We start from the raw sequence: 18,391 nt of genomic DNA, 5'->3' as shown, positions 1-18,391 counted from the left end.
TTGGCACCAGTTATTTATTTCTGAAGAAAATGAATGACTGATTTTTGATTTTTAAAGGAAAGTTTGTTCCATAATCTTGGAAGGCATTATGTAATACACCTGCCTCTTTTGTCTGTTATTGTTACTCATTTTTGGTATTAAGTTTCCTGTTTTGTGTTACTACCCTCACTCATCCAGTTTTGTGTTCCAGGCATAGACTACCAAACAGAACAAGATTAAGCTATTGCCTTATAGACCAGCCATAGGTTGCCTCTTAGAAACAGAATATCATTATAATTCCTGAAGTCTTTTTTAGTTCAATTTTCTAGTAAGGAATGATTCTACCTTTTTAGATTGTGTTAGTTGTCGTGTATGCAGACTGGAAAACACAGCATAGTACTCAATAATGAATGATATGACTGAGGTACAAAATGGTACAATGGTCTTTGTTGAGTTCTATGCATGTCCATTTAGAATTAGATGTACTGCAAAATATGCCTTACTGACTTTGGTAGATACGCTCACTGATCAAAGTTTAATTTGCTCTCTACCATTGCCCATAGATCCTGTAAAGTGTCATGATGCTGCATTTATTGACATTAAAAGTGAGGTCATTACAACAGTCTACAAAGGAAAAACTGGGAAAGAAATAGGTCTTAACATAAGGGATTGGATGAAAACAAAACATCAATATTAACAGAAAGAAGAGCCATTAAACTTTCTTAGGGTAGGAAACAATAAATCATTCCATGCCAGGGTTTGTACAAACCACCACCAAAAGAGGTGTGGGGGTAGAAAGTAAACCTTAAATGCAATTTGCAGAATGCCTTAAAATTGGAAAACAATACTGGCAGGGTGCAAGTTAGTTAGTTAAATAGGCAGTTACAGAGACTCTAGACTTAAAGCTCTAGAGATGCTTATCCACTGCACAACATCACAGAATAGTTTTATCCTCTAGAGGGCATGTCTCAGCTTTATATCTGGTATAGTAACATCCTTCTTTTTTTTCAGTGGTTAATGATGTTCACGATGGAGCATCCATAAAATGAACTGGCTTACTCTTTCCTCTCCATTTCTTTTCGAGCCCACAGATGCAGAATTGGAAGAAAACAGAATTTTGAGACCTGTAAAGTTCTATGAAAGGACCTGGGCTTGAAGGGTAAGTATCATGCCTGTTGACTGACCATCTCTAGAATATATGAAGAAAGATATGAAACAAATGTGCCTTACAATAGGAATACTCTGTCAACAGGTTACACCACAGAATGAATAGTGAGCTGCATCATGCAAAGGTAAAGGCATGTTTCCTAACAATAAGAGAGAGAGAGAGAGGGAGAGAGAGAGAGAGAGAGATTAGTCCATTCAAAAATACATTCCCAAATGCACTCTTCCTAAAATGATCAGTCATACCTTAGGAAAATATACATTTCTGACAAGGTGCCCATAACCCAGGAATAGCATTTCAGACCTGGGCAGCAGGAAGCAAACATGATAAATTCCTAGCACATAGGTTAAAGCAAAGGCAAGCAAACACACTGATCCCAGTTATTCAGGTTTCAACTTTGTTACTTAAGAAGTTAACTTGTGACTATTTCTGACATTTCACACTGAGCTAATCGGATGAAGTTGGATGAAGGGCTCTGACCTAACGAATCTGAGATAAATAACATTAAGTATCCTGTTTTTTGCTTATTATTTATTTTATTTTTATTTTACACTTTAGGTCCCCTTCTTTTTTCCTTATTTATTAATGACCTCCACATGAACATACCTCAAGCCACCTGCATTCAATATGCAGATGACTCAACCTTAATCTGTACTGCTAAGAACATAGCCTCCCTCCAGTCCCTCAGCCAAACTGTTTTCCAAAATGTAGAAAACTGGTTTATGCAACATTACCTCCTCCTTAATCCCCAAAAAAACAAAACTACTGCTTTTTACTCCAACTCATAAATCACCCACTCCATTCTTCTCTGTAACCTCTAACAATGCTACTAACATAACCCCAGATACTACCACCCACCTACTAGGTGTTACAATTGATAATCGTCTTAACTATGATGACCATATTAACTCCACCATAAAGTCTGTTAACAAAAAACTTGGTACTCTCTATAGAATTAAACCCTTCCTTACCCCCTCAGCCAGGAAAACTATTGCCCAGACCCACCTCATTTCTACCCTTTTCTATGCCTCTGCTATATATACTAACCTATCTAAAACAACATTCCAAACTTTCTACCTGTTATAATAGCATAGCTAGATTCATCACATGCTCCATTTAAACTCACCACTGCCTTAACCTCAAACAACTAGGATGGCTAGAATTGCAGAACCATATACTCTGTCAACAGTTACTTATCACTCAAAAGATCCTATACCACCCCAATAACACCCCTATCCTCACTAATCTGATTTCACCATATAAAAATCTAGCTACACTACGTTCTGCTAATAAACTCCTGGTCTCCTCGATTAAATCTAACAACAAAGCTGGTGACTCACTTTTCTCAAACACTACAGGTAAAAACTGGAATCAGCTCCCTCCTGAACTACCTACCCTAGCTTCTACTTTTCTATTCAAAAAACATATTAAAGAACATCTTAAAACTCCGTGGCTTTGTCCTTGTGCTAACCCAGACTGAAATATTTTTCCCCTCCTGCTCATACCCCTTCCCCTCTCCCCTAACCTAGGCCTCCAAATCTAGTTACTTCTCTTTTTTTTTCTCATAGTAATAGGATAAAATATAAGGACTTTACTCTGTTTTGCTCATACCCAACTTGTGTTTAGTATACTTGTTTTTTTTTTATTTAGTTTAACTTTTAGCATAATGACTATAGTCAATATTTTTAATACTATATATTTTCTTTTAACCAATGCTATCTCTGTACTGTTATTATACATGTCTTTGTTATATATTGTTAACTTTGTTACTGTTCATGCTTGGTGCTTTTCTCCCCGGGCCTCTACTGAAAATGGACATATATCCAGTTAGACTAGCCCGGTCAACAAATGTAAAATAAAATAAAAAATAAATAATTGGTGGCTTTGCAGTTGCCCACCCCTACTGTAAATTTGATCTGGGACACTCCTCCCTGTCTAGTGTCATTACCCCATTCTACCTATTCCAGGGAGAACATTTCAGAAGGACAACCCAGTTAGCTTCTGCTCCTCCCTTCCCCTTTCCACTTTAGAATTATTTTGCAAGCTTGTTTCCTGCCTTTCCTATAAGTTGTCTAGTCCAGATACAGATTTGCTGTATCCAGGACTGTTTGTAAGCTTCTGAGCCCCCAAGCCTTTCTGTGTTGGAGGGAAGCCTTCTAGCTAAATTTTGTTTCTTAGAACTAGCCACTTTTCTAGTTTCAGCACTCAAATCTGTTTCTTTGAGTTCAGCACTTGTTCAGCACTCATAAGCACTAAATAAGCTGCAAATTACTACAGCACTCAACTTTCCTCACTTGTCTAGAGGAAAACAGTTTTTAGTACTTAATAAATAAGCACCTATCCAGGCATGTCTAAGGGTCAGCTCCCAGTGTTTTCTCCTGTCTACCTGATGAATCTGGGCATCTTGGGGCAATGCAGCAATTGCCTCATGTACACAGACAACCCTCTCCTCCTACCACACTACAACCTGTGAGAGATACACTTATATAACCAAACTGGAAGCAAAGCTCTCTTCACCCAAGACTTGACTAGAAAGTCAAGAGGAAAAGGTAAACACTTGCACCACACCACACTCATCACATAGTCCCTCAAAACCTACACCACCAAAGCACACACATAGAAAAATAAAACACACACCTACATTCGTGGAGACTCTCAAAAAAATCTACCCAAGCAACAGGGACCTCCAAAGCAGAAACGCAAGCAACCTCCACCCCCCAACACAACCCAAATGACACATAGCCCACAAACTCAGTGTGCCACTCAACCACAGCCCATAAGGCATAACAACGTACCTAATACTCTAGTCAGAGGTGACTCTATAGTCAGGCACATGATGTTCCACTCACCAGGCTAAACAAGGAGAAAGTCACTGTCAGCTTCCTGTCGGGTGCCAGGATCTGCCACATAACGCATGCACTCAGTTCACTCCACAGCAAGTACAAATATGACTGTCATTGTCCATGTTGGTGTGAATGACCTGAGACGTACCTCCCTAGACTACATGAAAAGAGACATGGAGGTGCTTTCTGATCTTGTAGCCCAGGCAGGTATGACCCTAGCCCTGAGTAGCATCCTGCCATCACCCAGAATGATACCACAGTACAAGGACAAAATGATTGACTTCAACAATTGTCTAAGCTTCTGATGTCATTTTCAACAATTGTCTAAGCTTCTGATGTCATTATAAGGGGATCCAGTATCTGTCTGCCTGGGATGACATGATCGACAAACCACGATGCTTTGCCAGAGATGGCCTGCACCTGTCACTCTTGGGATTGCGGATACTGGCTAAGGCTCTTGCCACCCCTATAGTGCCTTTTTTAGGCAAGATTCAAATGACAAATTCACCACCGTAACAGGTACAAGCAAGCAAAATCTGAGGGTAATGCTACTCAATGCTAGAAGTCTAAACCTCAAAATGCAATCACTCATGGCACTTCTTAAAATGGAGAACATTGACATCTGTGCAGTGACAGAGACCTGGTTCAAGGGTCCAGAGAGCACCACTGCATTACCAGGCTATAATTCATACCACACCTGTCGGCCACCTAACTTGGGCCGAAGCACTAAAGGCGGAGGCGTGTCCATATTCATTAAGGATACCCACACTTCCAGGCTAGTTGCTCAGCATAATGCATCTGAGATTATCCAAGTGCAACTTACTCTGGGCAAGACCACAGTGCAAATTGTAGCTTGCTACAGATCCCCCACCATGCCCCAGGATTCCCACTCCTCATTTCTTGATACATTGAAAAATATTAGGGTACAACATAACACCCTAATAATGGGTGATTTAAACTACCCCACCATTAACTGGGAAAACTACTCATGTACCAACGCTTGTGCTCAACGTTTTCTGGAATTCATAAATTCCAATGCCTTGGATCAACTTATCCACACCCCCACCAGGGGCAGCAATATCCTAGACCTGGTCATTACCAACATGGGCAACCGGTGTTCCACACCAGAGGTCAATTCTTCGTTGGTCAGTTCCGACCACAAGCAAATCACCCTAGGCATCCACATCCCAGCCCCACCCCCCATTAGGGAAACCGCCGTAATAAATTTCTCCAAAGCCAACTTCACGCTTCTTAAGACAGAAGTGGCAAACTTCACGACACCCATGCTGATGGACAATAGAGATACGACTGCTAAATTCTATACAATTGCACTTTATAAGCACTTACATGAGTGCATGGATCATGCAATCCCTAACAGAACCAAGATGCTATCCTCCAAAAAAAGGAAGCCAATCTGGTGGTCCCCTGCTATAAACAAACTCTACAAGAGAAGAAAGAAACTGTTGCAAAAAAGAGTAAAATCCCATGATTGGAGGAACTCCGTGGTCAGCCTCAGTAAAAGCTGAGATCCCTCATAAAATTCTCCAAAGCTAGTTATGAAAACAAAATTGCCACTGATTCTAAAGACAACCACAAAGCATTCTATAGCTGTGTCAAGAATCTCAATGGCAATACTCAGATCTGCTCTGAGTTACAGCACAATGGCACTAAATATGCAGAACCAACTGATTTTGCCAACATCCTGGCAGATAGGTTCAGTGCTAACTTTACCCCTCTCTCATCCCCTAAAGGGCCCATCTCTATACCGGAAGAATGCAAAGTACCTGTAATCATGGCTACACAGGTAAAAAACACACTCTCCAAAGCCAAGAACACAGCATCCATGGGACCTGACAACATCCCAGGCTGCGTTCTACATGAACTACAGAATGAACTGGCACCCCACCTAAGCACCATGTTCAATCATAGCCTCACCTCAGGCTTTGTGCCCACTGAATGGCGCACAGCAACAGTTATTCCACTCCACAAAGGGGGAGCCACCACGGACCCCGGGAACTACCACCCCATTAGCCTGATGAGCCTGGTCTGCAAGGCTATGGAGCATATCATCATGGAACTTATACACAATGACATTGGTAATCTCCAAACTCTGGACCCTACCCAGTTCAGGTTTGTAAAAGGCAGATCATGTCTCCTAAATCTGATAGACTTCTTTGAAGCGGTCACCAAAGCTGTAGATGAGGGTAAGGTGGTACACACAGCCTATCTAGATCTCGCCAAGGCTTTCAACACCATCCCCCACTCTGGAATTATAGACAAACTCACTAAACTAGGTATAAATCCCTATGTCACAAGATGGGTTGCCAACTGGTTCACTGACCGAACATACACTGTGAAAGTAGCAGACTCTAAATCCAACTTCAGACCAATGACAAGTGGAGTACCACAGGGTTCAGTCCTAGGTCCTCTCCTGTTTGGTATCTACTTCTCTGAAGTACAGGCTAACACAGAAGGTCTTTGGCTAACAAAGTTTTCAGATGACTGCAAACTAGATGCCATAATCAAATCTCCTAACAATGTGGACATCCTACAAAAGGGCCTCACTGAGACAGATGCCTGGTGTCAAAGCCATGGCCTCAAGCTCAATGCCAAAATGTTTATTGTCATCCCTTTTGGTAAAAACTCTCTACCCATTAACTACCATATAGGTGATAGTCTACTTAACACCGAAAGTGTGATAAGAGACCTTGGGACACAGGTGGACAGTAGTCTCTCCTTTGATAATCACATTGCCACAGTAGTCAGGAAATCCTTCTACGTGGCACACCTCATCACAAAAGGTTTCTCATCTAGGAAAAAAGAGGTCATTGTTCCCCTCTACTCATCACTCATTAGACCCATTATAGAGTATAACGCCCCTTTTAGTATGTACCTCACAAGACATCTACAACAACTGGAAAGGCCACAGAAATACCTCACAAAGTGGATTACCAGCCTCAAACAGATGCCCTACACAGACCGTCTCAAAAAACTCCAGCTTTACTCTGTCGCATATCGATTACTCAGAGGCAATCTCTGCCAAACATATAAAGCTATGTCAAACCCAGAGCTGTTGGACTGCTCCACGTAAAGAAATCCCAATCCCTCTGAGCTACATGTTCTAGGGGCCTAAACCTTGTCACCTCAATAAACAAAACATGTTGGAGGGATAGATTCCTGTCTCAGAGACTTCCCATACTCTGGAACAAACTACTTATTTATATCAAACAAAGCTCCTCATTAGCACTCTTCAAGAAAAATCTTGATGATTGGATGGGATAGGAAATTCTCCCCGGGATCACTTCTGTGGCTCTGCTTGACAGGGGCACAGGAAAATAATTTTCTTGGGTGGCAAAAGCCAGGGTACTGTTTGGCTAGGTTTATATAGGCCCTAGGGCCTATAGCCTAGTACCTACCTATGAACCTATACACAAAGAAGACAGGGTAATTACTGACCAAGCAGAGATAATTATGACATCTTAAAAATACTATCTGGGTCTATATTTTTTTGCCTTCCAGCAGATAGGAGGATCAAAACCCTATGATAGACACATTCAAATCAGATTAGGTAGTAAAGTGGTTACAGAAATGAAGAAGCCTGTACCTAGAAGGGAAATCAATGAGGTGACAGACTCTACACCTCAGGGAAGGCTCCAGGTTCTGCTGGATTAATGACTGTGGTCTATAAGGTGTAGGAACCTTATCATTACCCATTAGAACGGTTGTTATCAGATGTTTCTGACAGACATGATGCCATCTTCACTGCAAGAATTGTGGCTTTAGCCAAACTCAAGAAAAATCATACAAAAGTGAAAAGCTAAAGGTCAGTTTCCTTTTTCCTTGAATAATACTGAGGCCAAGCTGCATGTAAAGACTTTATCCCTTTGTTTCCAGCCTTAACATACCTAAATGAATCCATTCAGCACAAATTAACTTTTTAAAACTCTTGTTTAGTACAGACCATACTCAAGCTTTTGTTACATTAATACAGGGGTAAAGCAGAAATGTGAAGGCAGCTGTGGGTGTTTTAGTAAACTGAAAAATCTTTGGAATATAATGGTTAGAATGGATCTATCTACTGGGATTATTAAAGATAAACAAGTGCTATATTTTTTCACATTGGTGAGAGCATTGATGGGAAATACACTCTCATCCCCATTCTTTGTAAGGGTACTTGAGAGGGCTGCCCCTTATCTCCTGCCCTTCTTCTACTACTGGTGGAATACCTTACCTAAGAATTCCTTACCTCTGAGATTACTGAAAGCTGAAGCTGTATTAGTAGGAAGAATTAAGGATAATGGTGTTTGCAGATGACTGTTTACTGTTAACAGAAAATCCTCACAAGGGCATGGAGGTTCTGGAGTTATTTCATAGTATGTCTGGTATTAAGGATCCAGGGACCAAAAGATGTGGCAGTTGTAGGGCCCCTACCTTGCTTTAAATGTTGATATTACATAACTGCATCTCTTGCCCAGAATATTTAGGCACCTGTTTGCATAATAATACAGAAAGTTTGCAAGCTGTAAATTTGAAGATGCTGTGGGATGAGTTCTTCAGTACTACACATATACAGTTGTCTTTTTCAGGAATGATGCAAGCAGTTAAAATCATGTTGTGTCCAAAGATTTATAAGTTCCTTCTCCTATCTAATTCATGGCTCAGACGATGTATAAACTGCTGTTTAACTATGTTGGGGAAGGCAGAAGAGTAGTTTCTACTTACGTATTATGTGCACCTGTTGTCTCAGGGGATGTGGGTTTCTCTAATGCTAAGAAATATGCATTGCCATTCATTCTACAAAACGTACCGGGAAAAGCCTGACTGGGTAAAACTCATTTTCAGCCAAGGCCCAGGGAGAAAAGCTCCATGTTTAAGTTATCATGAGGTACAATTATAATTGCAGGTTAAAAACATCTATACATGAGCTTATTTACATGATTTTTAAATATTTTTAAATAATTCTTACATGAACATAGCATTTTAACACAAAACAAGAGAGAAAGTAACATAAATTGGCTAATTACTGAATAGAGAAATAATATACAATATATTTATACCATGATGATGATAAAGATCAAAGTGGGGTATTTTTGAGTTTAGTAATTATTTACAGAGAGAGAAGTAGAATGTAGTTTAAAGAAATGAAACTAGAACTATGAAAGGAGAAGTTATGGAAATGAGTGGGAATATAACTGGACAGAGGAAGAAATGTAGTCAGTGGTAGGGTTTGAGAGAAGGAGGAACAGTAAGTGTTTAGGAAATAAGTGCAATATGAGAATGAGTGATGAGGTACAAACATACTGGGAAGCAAAGTGGTTGTAACAGTCGTACCCTATACCTTGTATCTTTAAACACCTTAACCATTATTTACGCCAACCTCCAACTCCCTCCAGTCCTAGGAGAACGGTGTTTGGCTTAATACATAAGTATTCCATACTGGTTAAGTCGGAGGTATGAGCTGACAGGGACATTGAGGGGGTCCTGAGTTAGCTATGATGTGATAACAGATTTTGTTTATAGTAAGCTGGATGTGGCAAAATTCCAGGTTGTTATCTTGTCTAACAAGTCTAGAGGTGAGATTGTTTTTGGAATATAGACATACCTCACCTTTAGCAGCTTTGTCTTATTCGGTTGTCCCTGTATGAGTGATAGGCATTGAAACTCTCACTGGCAGAGTACTTTCACTGGTCTTGAACAAGGTCTTAGTGATTCTGTATATACTGACATCTCCCAGGGCATGAAATGCTTGTAGGGTATGGAGTTTTTTGCTAAGGCTCCTAGCATTGAGCAGCAATACCTTAATGTTGTCTGGAATCTATTTAGTTATGTTGGAAGCTTCAGAAGACTGATGAAACTTAAAAAGGCACTATTGAGGTGGAAAAGGTTTTAACTAATATACGGAAACCTTGGAGGAGAGGTGTAGGCCATCCTTGGCCAAGCCAGTCAAGACTGCCTACTATCTCCTCTCTGGCTGATATATAGTGCACCCCCTTCAAATGACACCAGAAGCTAAAGCAAATTGTTGAAGTCAATTATTTTTTTCATATTGCAGCATCATTCTTGGTGATGATTAAATACTGCTCAAGGCTGCGTTCACCTGCCTCAGCCACACATTCTGAGAATTCCATCGTGTCTCACTTCATATAGAGCAAGGAAGCAACTCTGAATCATTTACTCCCACATGCATGGTGACTATCATATGTATACATATGATACAAGGAATTAAGTGCCTACATGAAGTGGCGAATCCTGGTTTCTGATGGGCAACTGACCAGGCTGTGCAATGAGATGGTCATGATCAGTTGTCTTATGGGCAACTGACCCTCTCTTTTCATATCTTGGTGAGTGGCGCATCGGTGTGTCTCAGTATGGAGTCACCATTGATTGGGAAATTATTCTGTGTGGTGATTTTCCTTATGAGCTTTTGACTTGACTCAGTGTGACTCTTGCATGTAGGTTTCATGGTGAGTGCTTTTTGTGAGGTTGCTGAGGGTACTTGTTTCGTAGGTTATGTAAGAGGGCTTTGTTACTTTTAAGTGCCTTGACATATGTAGGTTTATTTGTCTGGTCTGAGTTGTGTATGGTTAGTTTAGTGTAGTGTTGTGTGGCTTTGTGTGAGAGCTTTGCCTCCATTGATATTACATAACTGCATCTCTCACACACCTGCATCAGTTTGTTTTATTAGTAGGTGGTTGTCAGTAAACATACAACATTGTTATATTGACTCAGGATACCCATTTCAATCAGGCCGGTTACAGTGGGTTGTGGGTCGGTATAATGGTTAAGGTGTTTACCTCACAGAAACAAGGTACAGGGTTTGATTCTCACATTTAGAAGGGAAATTGGCTAGACTTAAATGGCCCACAAGAGCAGCTAGCCTAGTACTTGCCTATAAACTTATAAGAGATGGTTTGAAATTGAAAATCCACGGTTCCAGTTGATTACTAATATTGAGGAGGAATAGTGCCTAAAGAGATTTAGAGTCAATCTACTGAAGTGCTATCTATCGCAAAGACCAATCTAAGTCTAGTCTAAAGAACAAACAATTTAGGCATGAAATTTAAAGTTCTAAGTGCCTGTGCTATACAGTGTATGGTTAAATGTGATTGCTTGATATGCAACTTATAATAGCACAAAAACAGTAAAAAAAAAAATAATTATACAATGACTAGCCATTAATATTCAAAAACAAGCACGCTGTTTGGCCAGCCCAACCAGCGTGCCCCATTGTAAATCCCAGAATATAGCAACGGAAAAAGGTCTGGTCACCCAGATGTCTTTCCATTCGTATATTCCATAACTTTTATTTATTTATTTATTTTTTATAAACATTTTTTAAAAAAATCTATAGTCCGGAGTCCGGACATACCGGAGAGGCAGCATGGAGGAAATACAAAGAAAATCTGGTATGTTATTTAAAACTAAAGACACATACCTGATCTTCTTTGCATTTCCTCCATTATGTCTTTCGCCTACCCCTAAAGTAGTCAAAACTTTTTTTTTTTTAATTAAAAAAAACAAAAAAAAAAAAACAAAAATGGAGCAACAGAGAATTTCTTTATTCCATTGCTTCCTTTTCAAAGCATTGATGTATTGGGTATGCATGGGAACGCAAGTCCCATATGCATGCGCAGTGCATCAAAACAAAGCAGCAAGATACCACCAGCTGTGGAAGAACAGTACGGCACCATTATACAAAGACATTATTTAAGAAAAGTAAGTATTTTTTTCCCTAAATAATGTAATTGTATAATAGCAATAATCGACTCCATGGTTGTGGTATATTGAAATTTAGCCACGGTTGGCTTTATTTAATCACTCGGGCTTCACCCTCATGGTTAAACAATGCCACCTGTGGGTAAATCTTCAATATACCGCACCACATCATTGGTTATTGCTTAAATAACCCACTGGCCAATAGTAAAACAGCACAGGTCAAGGTTCTACAGCAATTAGAGGTCTAGTAATGCCTAGTTTTTTTTCTCTATCCTCACTAGAGTTTAAATTAAAGCAATTCTCACTCAGATTGCAATATAAAGGGTGGCACTGTATGCCCTAAGATGTGACATTGGTGTATATTAAAGATCATCACTGAAGAAGGAAATTATCACCATAAATGTAATACCATCACTAAGCATTACAGCACATCACGTATGGTAGCTAAAGTAACATGATATGCATCTATAATCAGGCTGATTTCTAATCTAATAAAAGCTAATAAAGGAACAAAAGTGTCTGTGTTTCTCACGGGATAAGTGCAATAAATTCACTTCAGTAAGATACAAAGAGCCAGTTGAGAAGAAATGATTAAGTAAGAGTAAGAAATCATGAGTATTTAAATATTTGTAATCTGGAGAGTCGGGGCATTTGCAAATTCTAGTATGCTTTATATGTAGTTTGAGGATGGTTTTAAAAGTGAGGAGATTGTTTATATGTCTGATGGTGAAGGGAATGCTGTTCCATAGTTTAGCTATGCTTACTGAGTATAAAGAGTCCCCATTTGAGTTGCTGGATTTTTGGGATTCTATTAGGTGTTGGTCCTTTGATCAAAGGTTCCTTTTGGGTTTGTACTATTTTAATGTATTGCTGATAGGTAGGGTTTTTGAGGAATAATGTAGTATTTTATACGCCATTATGAGTTGTGTATATGATATCTAGTATGGTAATTCTAGCAAGTTCATGTTCTGCAAGGGAATACAATTATGGGTTCAGTTTGGGAGGTTGGATGCAAATATACTTATTTTACTATAGTACTGTTCAAGCTTGTTTAGTAGTGTAGTCTGAAGATTAATGAAATTGTTGATGCTTACAGCAGGATAGGAAGTAAGGGGGGTGTTGCAGTTACCTTCCTGCTGTGGTCAGTGAGAAATGGCCTGGCTTTGTACAGTAACTATAATTTGTGGAGGGTTTATTTGGACAACAACACTGATGTGCCGGTCTGATTTAAGTTAGTCATCTATGTCAGTAACTTGGTATGGGTGACTTCCTCTGTTTTGGAGTTGTTAAATGAGACTATACTTAGTGCAGTGCTAGCTGATGAGAGGTTATTGGAGGCAGATATGATTAATCTAGGTTTTGGGGTTCAAGACTAAATGGGATTGTTCCACTCAGGTTTCAATAGAGAGAAGGAGTCTTGGGTGATTGTTTGGAGTTGGGATAGTATTGTGGCTGAGCAGACAAGAGTTGAATTTTCAGCATATTGTATGATTGTTGCATTTTTGACTGTCTTGTGCATGTCATTTGTGACTATATTAAAAATGAGGGGTCCTAGCACTTTCCCCTGTGGTACTCCTGTTTGCAATGGCAGGTGAGTGCAGAAGGAGTCCTGCCATTTGACAGATTATGTACAGCTGTTGAGGATGAGGAAGAGATTAGTCCTATTTGTGAAAGCTTGTTGTGGAACAGCAGGTCAGATACAGTTTCAAATGCCTTTGAGAGGTCTAGAAATAGGGTGCAGACAGCGTTACCTATATTTCTGTTTTGGTTGACAATATCTACAAAGTGTAGTAAGGCAGTTTCAGTGCTGTGATGGGGCCAGAAGCCATGTTGTGAGGGGGAAAATAAGTGTTCTGAGAGCAGAAAGTTTAAGGTTTGGTGATGGATATATCTTTCTAGTACTTTATAGAGAGTAGAGGGAGTATTGCAATATGTCAGTAGTTTGAAAATTAAGTGGAGCTCCCTCCTTTATGTATTAGTATGATATAAGAGGTTTTCTCTATTTTTGGAACATAAATTTCTTGTAAGGGTCTATTGATTAATACAGAGGCTGGGTAACTTATTCCAACTGCTTCTAATTTAAGATATTCTGCAGGAACATTATCTGCTGCTAATGCAATGGGTTTTAATTTGTTCAAATATTTCTTTATTGTAGTAATTGGGCCTGGTTCAAATGAGGCATTATTTGTCCGTACTATCATTTCATGTGAGAGTTGTCTACATTGTGTCGGCAAATGTGATTGGTAGTATCTAGAAAATGTTCATTGAGCCTTCAAGCTATGGTGGTATTAATTTCAGTGGGAAGAGAGTTAGGGTATGCTTGGTAGTTACCTTCAGAAAATTGTTTATAGTACACAAGAATTGTGTATGATTATTAGACTATGTCATCTGTGCTGTTGTGAAATAGTTCTTATCTAAAAGAATGTATTTTTTGTTAAAATTTCTTAGGTGTTAGTAATTTTGGTAATTTTTTGTGCCATTTACTTAAGGCACTATCCCTAGTTTTTGTTAATTGTTTTGTTTTTCATGTTAGACAGGGTGCAGCTATCACTTTGACTTGCTTATATTGCAGAAGTGCTTGTTGGTTTAAAATTTGCAAAAAAGTGGTATTTAAATATGAAACAGCAACATCTAGTGGAAGTGTTTTTAGTGGGGTCCAGTTGCATATTTCAGAGTCTCAGTGAAAGTCTTTGTTGAAGTTGGTAAGGTTTCTTGCAGAATTTAGCTGCTGGACTTTGGCAACTTTTACAAAGTATCTGATTATATAAGTTGGATGGTGATTGTTAAATGTACCACAGAGTAGTCCTGACTTTTTTATTTTTTTTTTCAGGGTTAATGGATATTAAACAATCCATATCTTGTTGAACATTTAATTGAGTTAGACCAAATAGGCTGATGTTTAAGTAGGATGCACTAGTGTCTTAATCAGACCAGTCTGTCCTGAGGTCACCGAGAAGGGTTCCCTGCTTTACATCATTAGTTATCCAGTCATCCTGACAGTTAGGCAGTTAAATGACTGTGTAAGGGGAACTAACATAGTGACAGCATAACTTTACCTTCAAACATACCTTAACACATTATGTACATGTTTAGTCACTGATAAGTTGGTCATTGAGGTATTGTCAATAAATTCACAGTTCACCATCTTGTTTAGGCCTCCATCTACTAGTAACAAGATAACTTTCATCAGACTGAAACTTAGCCAGTCTCATGACAGGAGTCTGATAAATGCTGTGCTAGGAAAATTTCTGTATATGTGTTCATTTGCATGTGTGCATGTATGTGCTACTTTTTAGAATAACTTTGTGTGACTACATTTACCCTTTTGATGAATTATGATTCTGAGACCCTTTGTGGTGGGTGTTGAGAGGGTTATGCATGTGAGTCTAAGCATTTAGAAAAGCCCTTTGTATGATAGAAATATTTCTAAGTAGAGAATATGTGACACAGCTCTGTGGTACAAAAGGATGAAGTCCTACTTTTGAGCCAGGTGACACATTTTTTGAGTAAGGGGCTCATGTCCTAGAATTGCTGAGTGGGGCAAGGGTGTGAATGAGAAGCTTAATTTAAGGCTTGTCCGACTTGGGACTAAAGTAAGCTTCCTGTCTGACAGTGGAGGCCTGGGGATCAGGCTTAGAGGGACAAAAGGGAAGGGGAAGTGTTAGATATTATGAATATAAGGCTGAAATTAATTCTGTTGTAAATATGCTGAAAGAAAAAGCTTGCTTAAATGTAGAAACAGAGTTTAGTAATATGTGATCAGCATTCATACTAAATGACCATGGCTTGGAAAATAAGAAATCTGCTGAATGGACATTTTTCCCTTACAGGCTTAAAAACAGGATGTATGCAAGAGCAAAAATGCAAAATCTGCTTTTAAAGACAATGTGCTTCCTTTTTCTGCATTTGGCACAAGAATAGATGTTCTTATACAAAAGACAAAAAAAAAACAGGATGTTCACACTGTCAGAAAAGCTGGCTTCTTATAAATTCAGCAAAAATGTGACAAGACATTGTTAAACAAGGAAGCTTAAAAATAATATTATCAAATCAGCATTTGCGTCAGCATCTGCAACAATTAGTACTGTTTCTACAGGATGAGCAATTCTCCAAAATAGAATACCAAGAGGAAATGTATATGAATGTGCATGACTAAAATTGTATATAAAGATCTGTATGAATCCAGTTATGTTAGAAGATATTTGTAGCGACACATTTGTCTCGAGGTAAATGTTATATCTCTCACATCATCTGTACTATATGAGAAGTAAAGTGGAACAGTACTTTAAGCTGCAACGTTAGTCTGTTTGGTTTATTATAAAAAGTTATTTGTTACTGCTCTAAGTTGATGCTGCAAAGTATATTCTATCATCAGTGTATATTCTGCAAGTTTCTATATGCAACAGACTGTGAATGCAAATATAACCAGACTTTGAATTTTAGCAGAATCCAGCCAGCAAGACTGAGTGTCTTAAGAAGACTTCAAATCCATCACAGTAAGCACCATATAATTTTTCAGGAAGCACAGTAGATCGTTCACAGAGGTGAGTGAGTAGGTGACAGCACAGAGATATAAGCCACACTGATGTCATTATGTACCATGTGTATCTGTTTGTTGGGTAAAGAAAAGAAAAAAAATTTCATATTGTCAGGATAGTGCTATATCAGGACACCCCTATCTCCTCTCTACCTTGCTGTGGAGATTAAGGAACGTCACTGATACCAGGCAGATGACAAACTAGGGGAGGGGGCAACAAAACAGGATACAAAAAGACATAGGTAATATTGTAACAACAACAGCAATATCAAAGGACTCACATGTTGTATAGGCTTAAGAGACTTGATTGTTCTTGACAAGCATCCAAATGCACTGAAGTCTGCATAATGGCCTTCCTCTAATATGTAGCAATTGCCTGTGAAGTCCTCTGTGTCATACAGGAGCCAACTAGGAAAATGGGAAAGAAATATATAAAACAAGGCACCAAATGACAAATGTCTGGTGATATATTTCAACATGTATTTACTAGACTTTCTTTGTTTCATCTTAGCAATTTTGATTTTTTCATTTTCCATAGATTAAATGAATGTATCTTGCTATATCAACTGCAAACCTATATCCAGTGTTAATAATTCATTTTCTGTCCATTACCGGCATAAACAGTATTTTTTTTTGGTGGATAGTTGTGTGACACTATATTCTGAGTTCCACAAATAACACAGTTTCTGTTGCTAAATAATGGTGCATAAAACAAAATGCATGTCATACAAACTGAAGTCAGGTACATGTGACTTATAAATGGCCTAACTATGTGCAACTGATATAATCCATTTAGATTATAAATAATGTGTACTAAACAATAATATGGCATAACAAGACTGGCAGTTTATTTGTTATCTCTGCATTCTCTCCACACACACACACACACACACACACACACACACACACACACACACACACACACACACACACACACACACACACACACACCAGCAGAATCTGACGCTCTGTTCAGAAGTTACCATTCTTTAACTGCTTCTTTAATGTGGGCTATATAACGGCTTTAATGGATTTATCTGTATTAAAAACAATACATTTCAACCACTTTGTACATACGGATTTTAGAGATCGAAAATGGGAAGATGAAAAGCTGTTTTGATTTCTTGTCATGTCCCCAGATTGTAAGTGTGTGCAAAAGCATCACTGAAATGAAAAGGAGACTCGTGCACTGTTTAAAGCGACGTAGAATTAATTTGCTTCTGACGTTAGACTACCCATCTAAACAGCTTTTCTAGTGTAAGACTGAGATTGAGACAGAGAGGCAGGGTTCAGTGCAGAGAAAGAAAATGAATTAGTATCAACAGCTGGCTCTCCCACAGCAGATGGAAGAAAGAAAGCATCCTATGGTTTGAGGCTGGAAGGATATAGGTGCCACAATGAGGTTTAGCAATCAACAAAAGCAATTATTCCCAAGAAAGAACAACTACAGTGAAAATATGAATCGTGTTTTTGCTCAGAAAATGGAAGCGGTGATGACTGAGTTGCATGCATTAAGGAATATTTTTAAGATATACCTTAACACATTATGTACATGTTTAGTCACTGATAAGTTGGTCATCGAGGTATTGCCAATAAATTCACAGTTCACCATCTTGTTTAGGCCTCCATCTACTAGTAACAAGATAACTTTCATCAGACTGAAACTTAGCCAGTCTCAGGACAGGAGTCTGATAAATGCTGTGCTAGGAAAATTTCTGTATATGTATTCATTTGCATGTGTGCATGTATGTGCTACTTTTTAGAATAACTTTGTGTGACTACATTTACCCTTTTGATGAATTATAATTCTGAGACCCTTTGTGGTGGGTGTTGAGAGGGTTATGCATGTGAGTCTAAGCATTTAGAAAAGCCCTTTGTATGATAGAAATATTTCTAAGTAGAGAATATGTGACACAGCTCTATGGTACAAAAGGATGAAGTCCTACTTTTGAGCCAGGCGGCACATTTTTTGAGTAAGGGGCTCATGTCCTAGAATTGCTGAGTGGGGCAAGGGTGTGAATGAGAAGATTAATTTAAGGCTTGTCCGTCTTGGGACTAAAGTAAGCTTCCTGTCTGACAGTGAAGGCCTGGGGATCAGGCTTAGAGGGACAAAAGGGAAGGGGAAGTGTTAGATATTATGAATATAAGGCT

General features: G+C 38.9%; 1 protein-coding gene across 1 annotated transcript in view; it reads right to left on the bottom strand.

Moving 5' to 3' along the window:
• The window catches only part of LOC122802163, a 1,241,087-nt gene that overhangs the window by 202,619 nt on the left and 1,020,077 nt on the right, over nt 1-18,391 (bottom strand). Inside the window, exon 18 of the mRNA XM_044071837.1 lies at nt 16,522-16,648. Coding sequence (XP_043927772.1) covers nt 16,522-16,648 — 127 coding nt within the window. The remainder of the gene's footprint in view (nt 1-16,521; nt 16,649-18,391) is intronic.

Source organism: Protopterus annectens, chromosome 5.part0, assembly GCF_019279795.1.
Source record: "Protopterus annectens isolate FY-2018-M chromosome 5.part0, PAN1.0, whole genome shotgun sequence".
In the NCBI taxonomy this organism is placed as follows: Eukaryota; Metazoa; Chordata; order Ceratodontiformes; family Protopteridae; genus Protopterus; species Protopterus annectens.
This window is presented reverse-complemented; position numbering and strand designations above follow the sequence as displayed.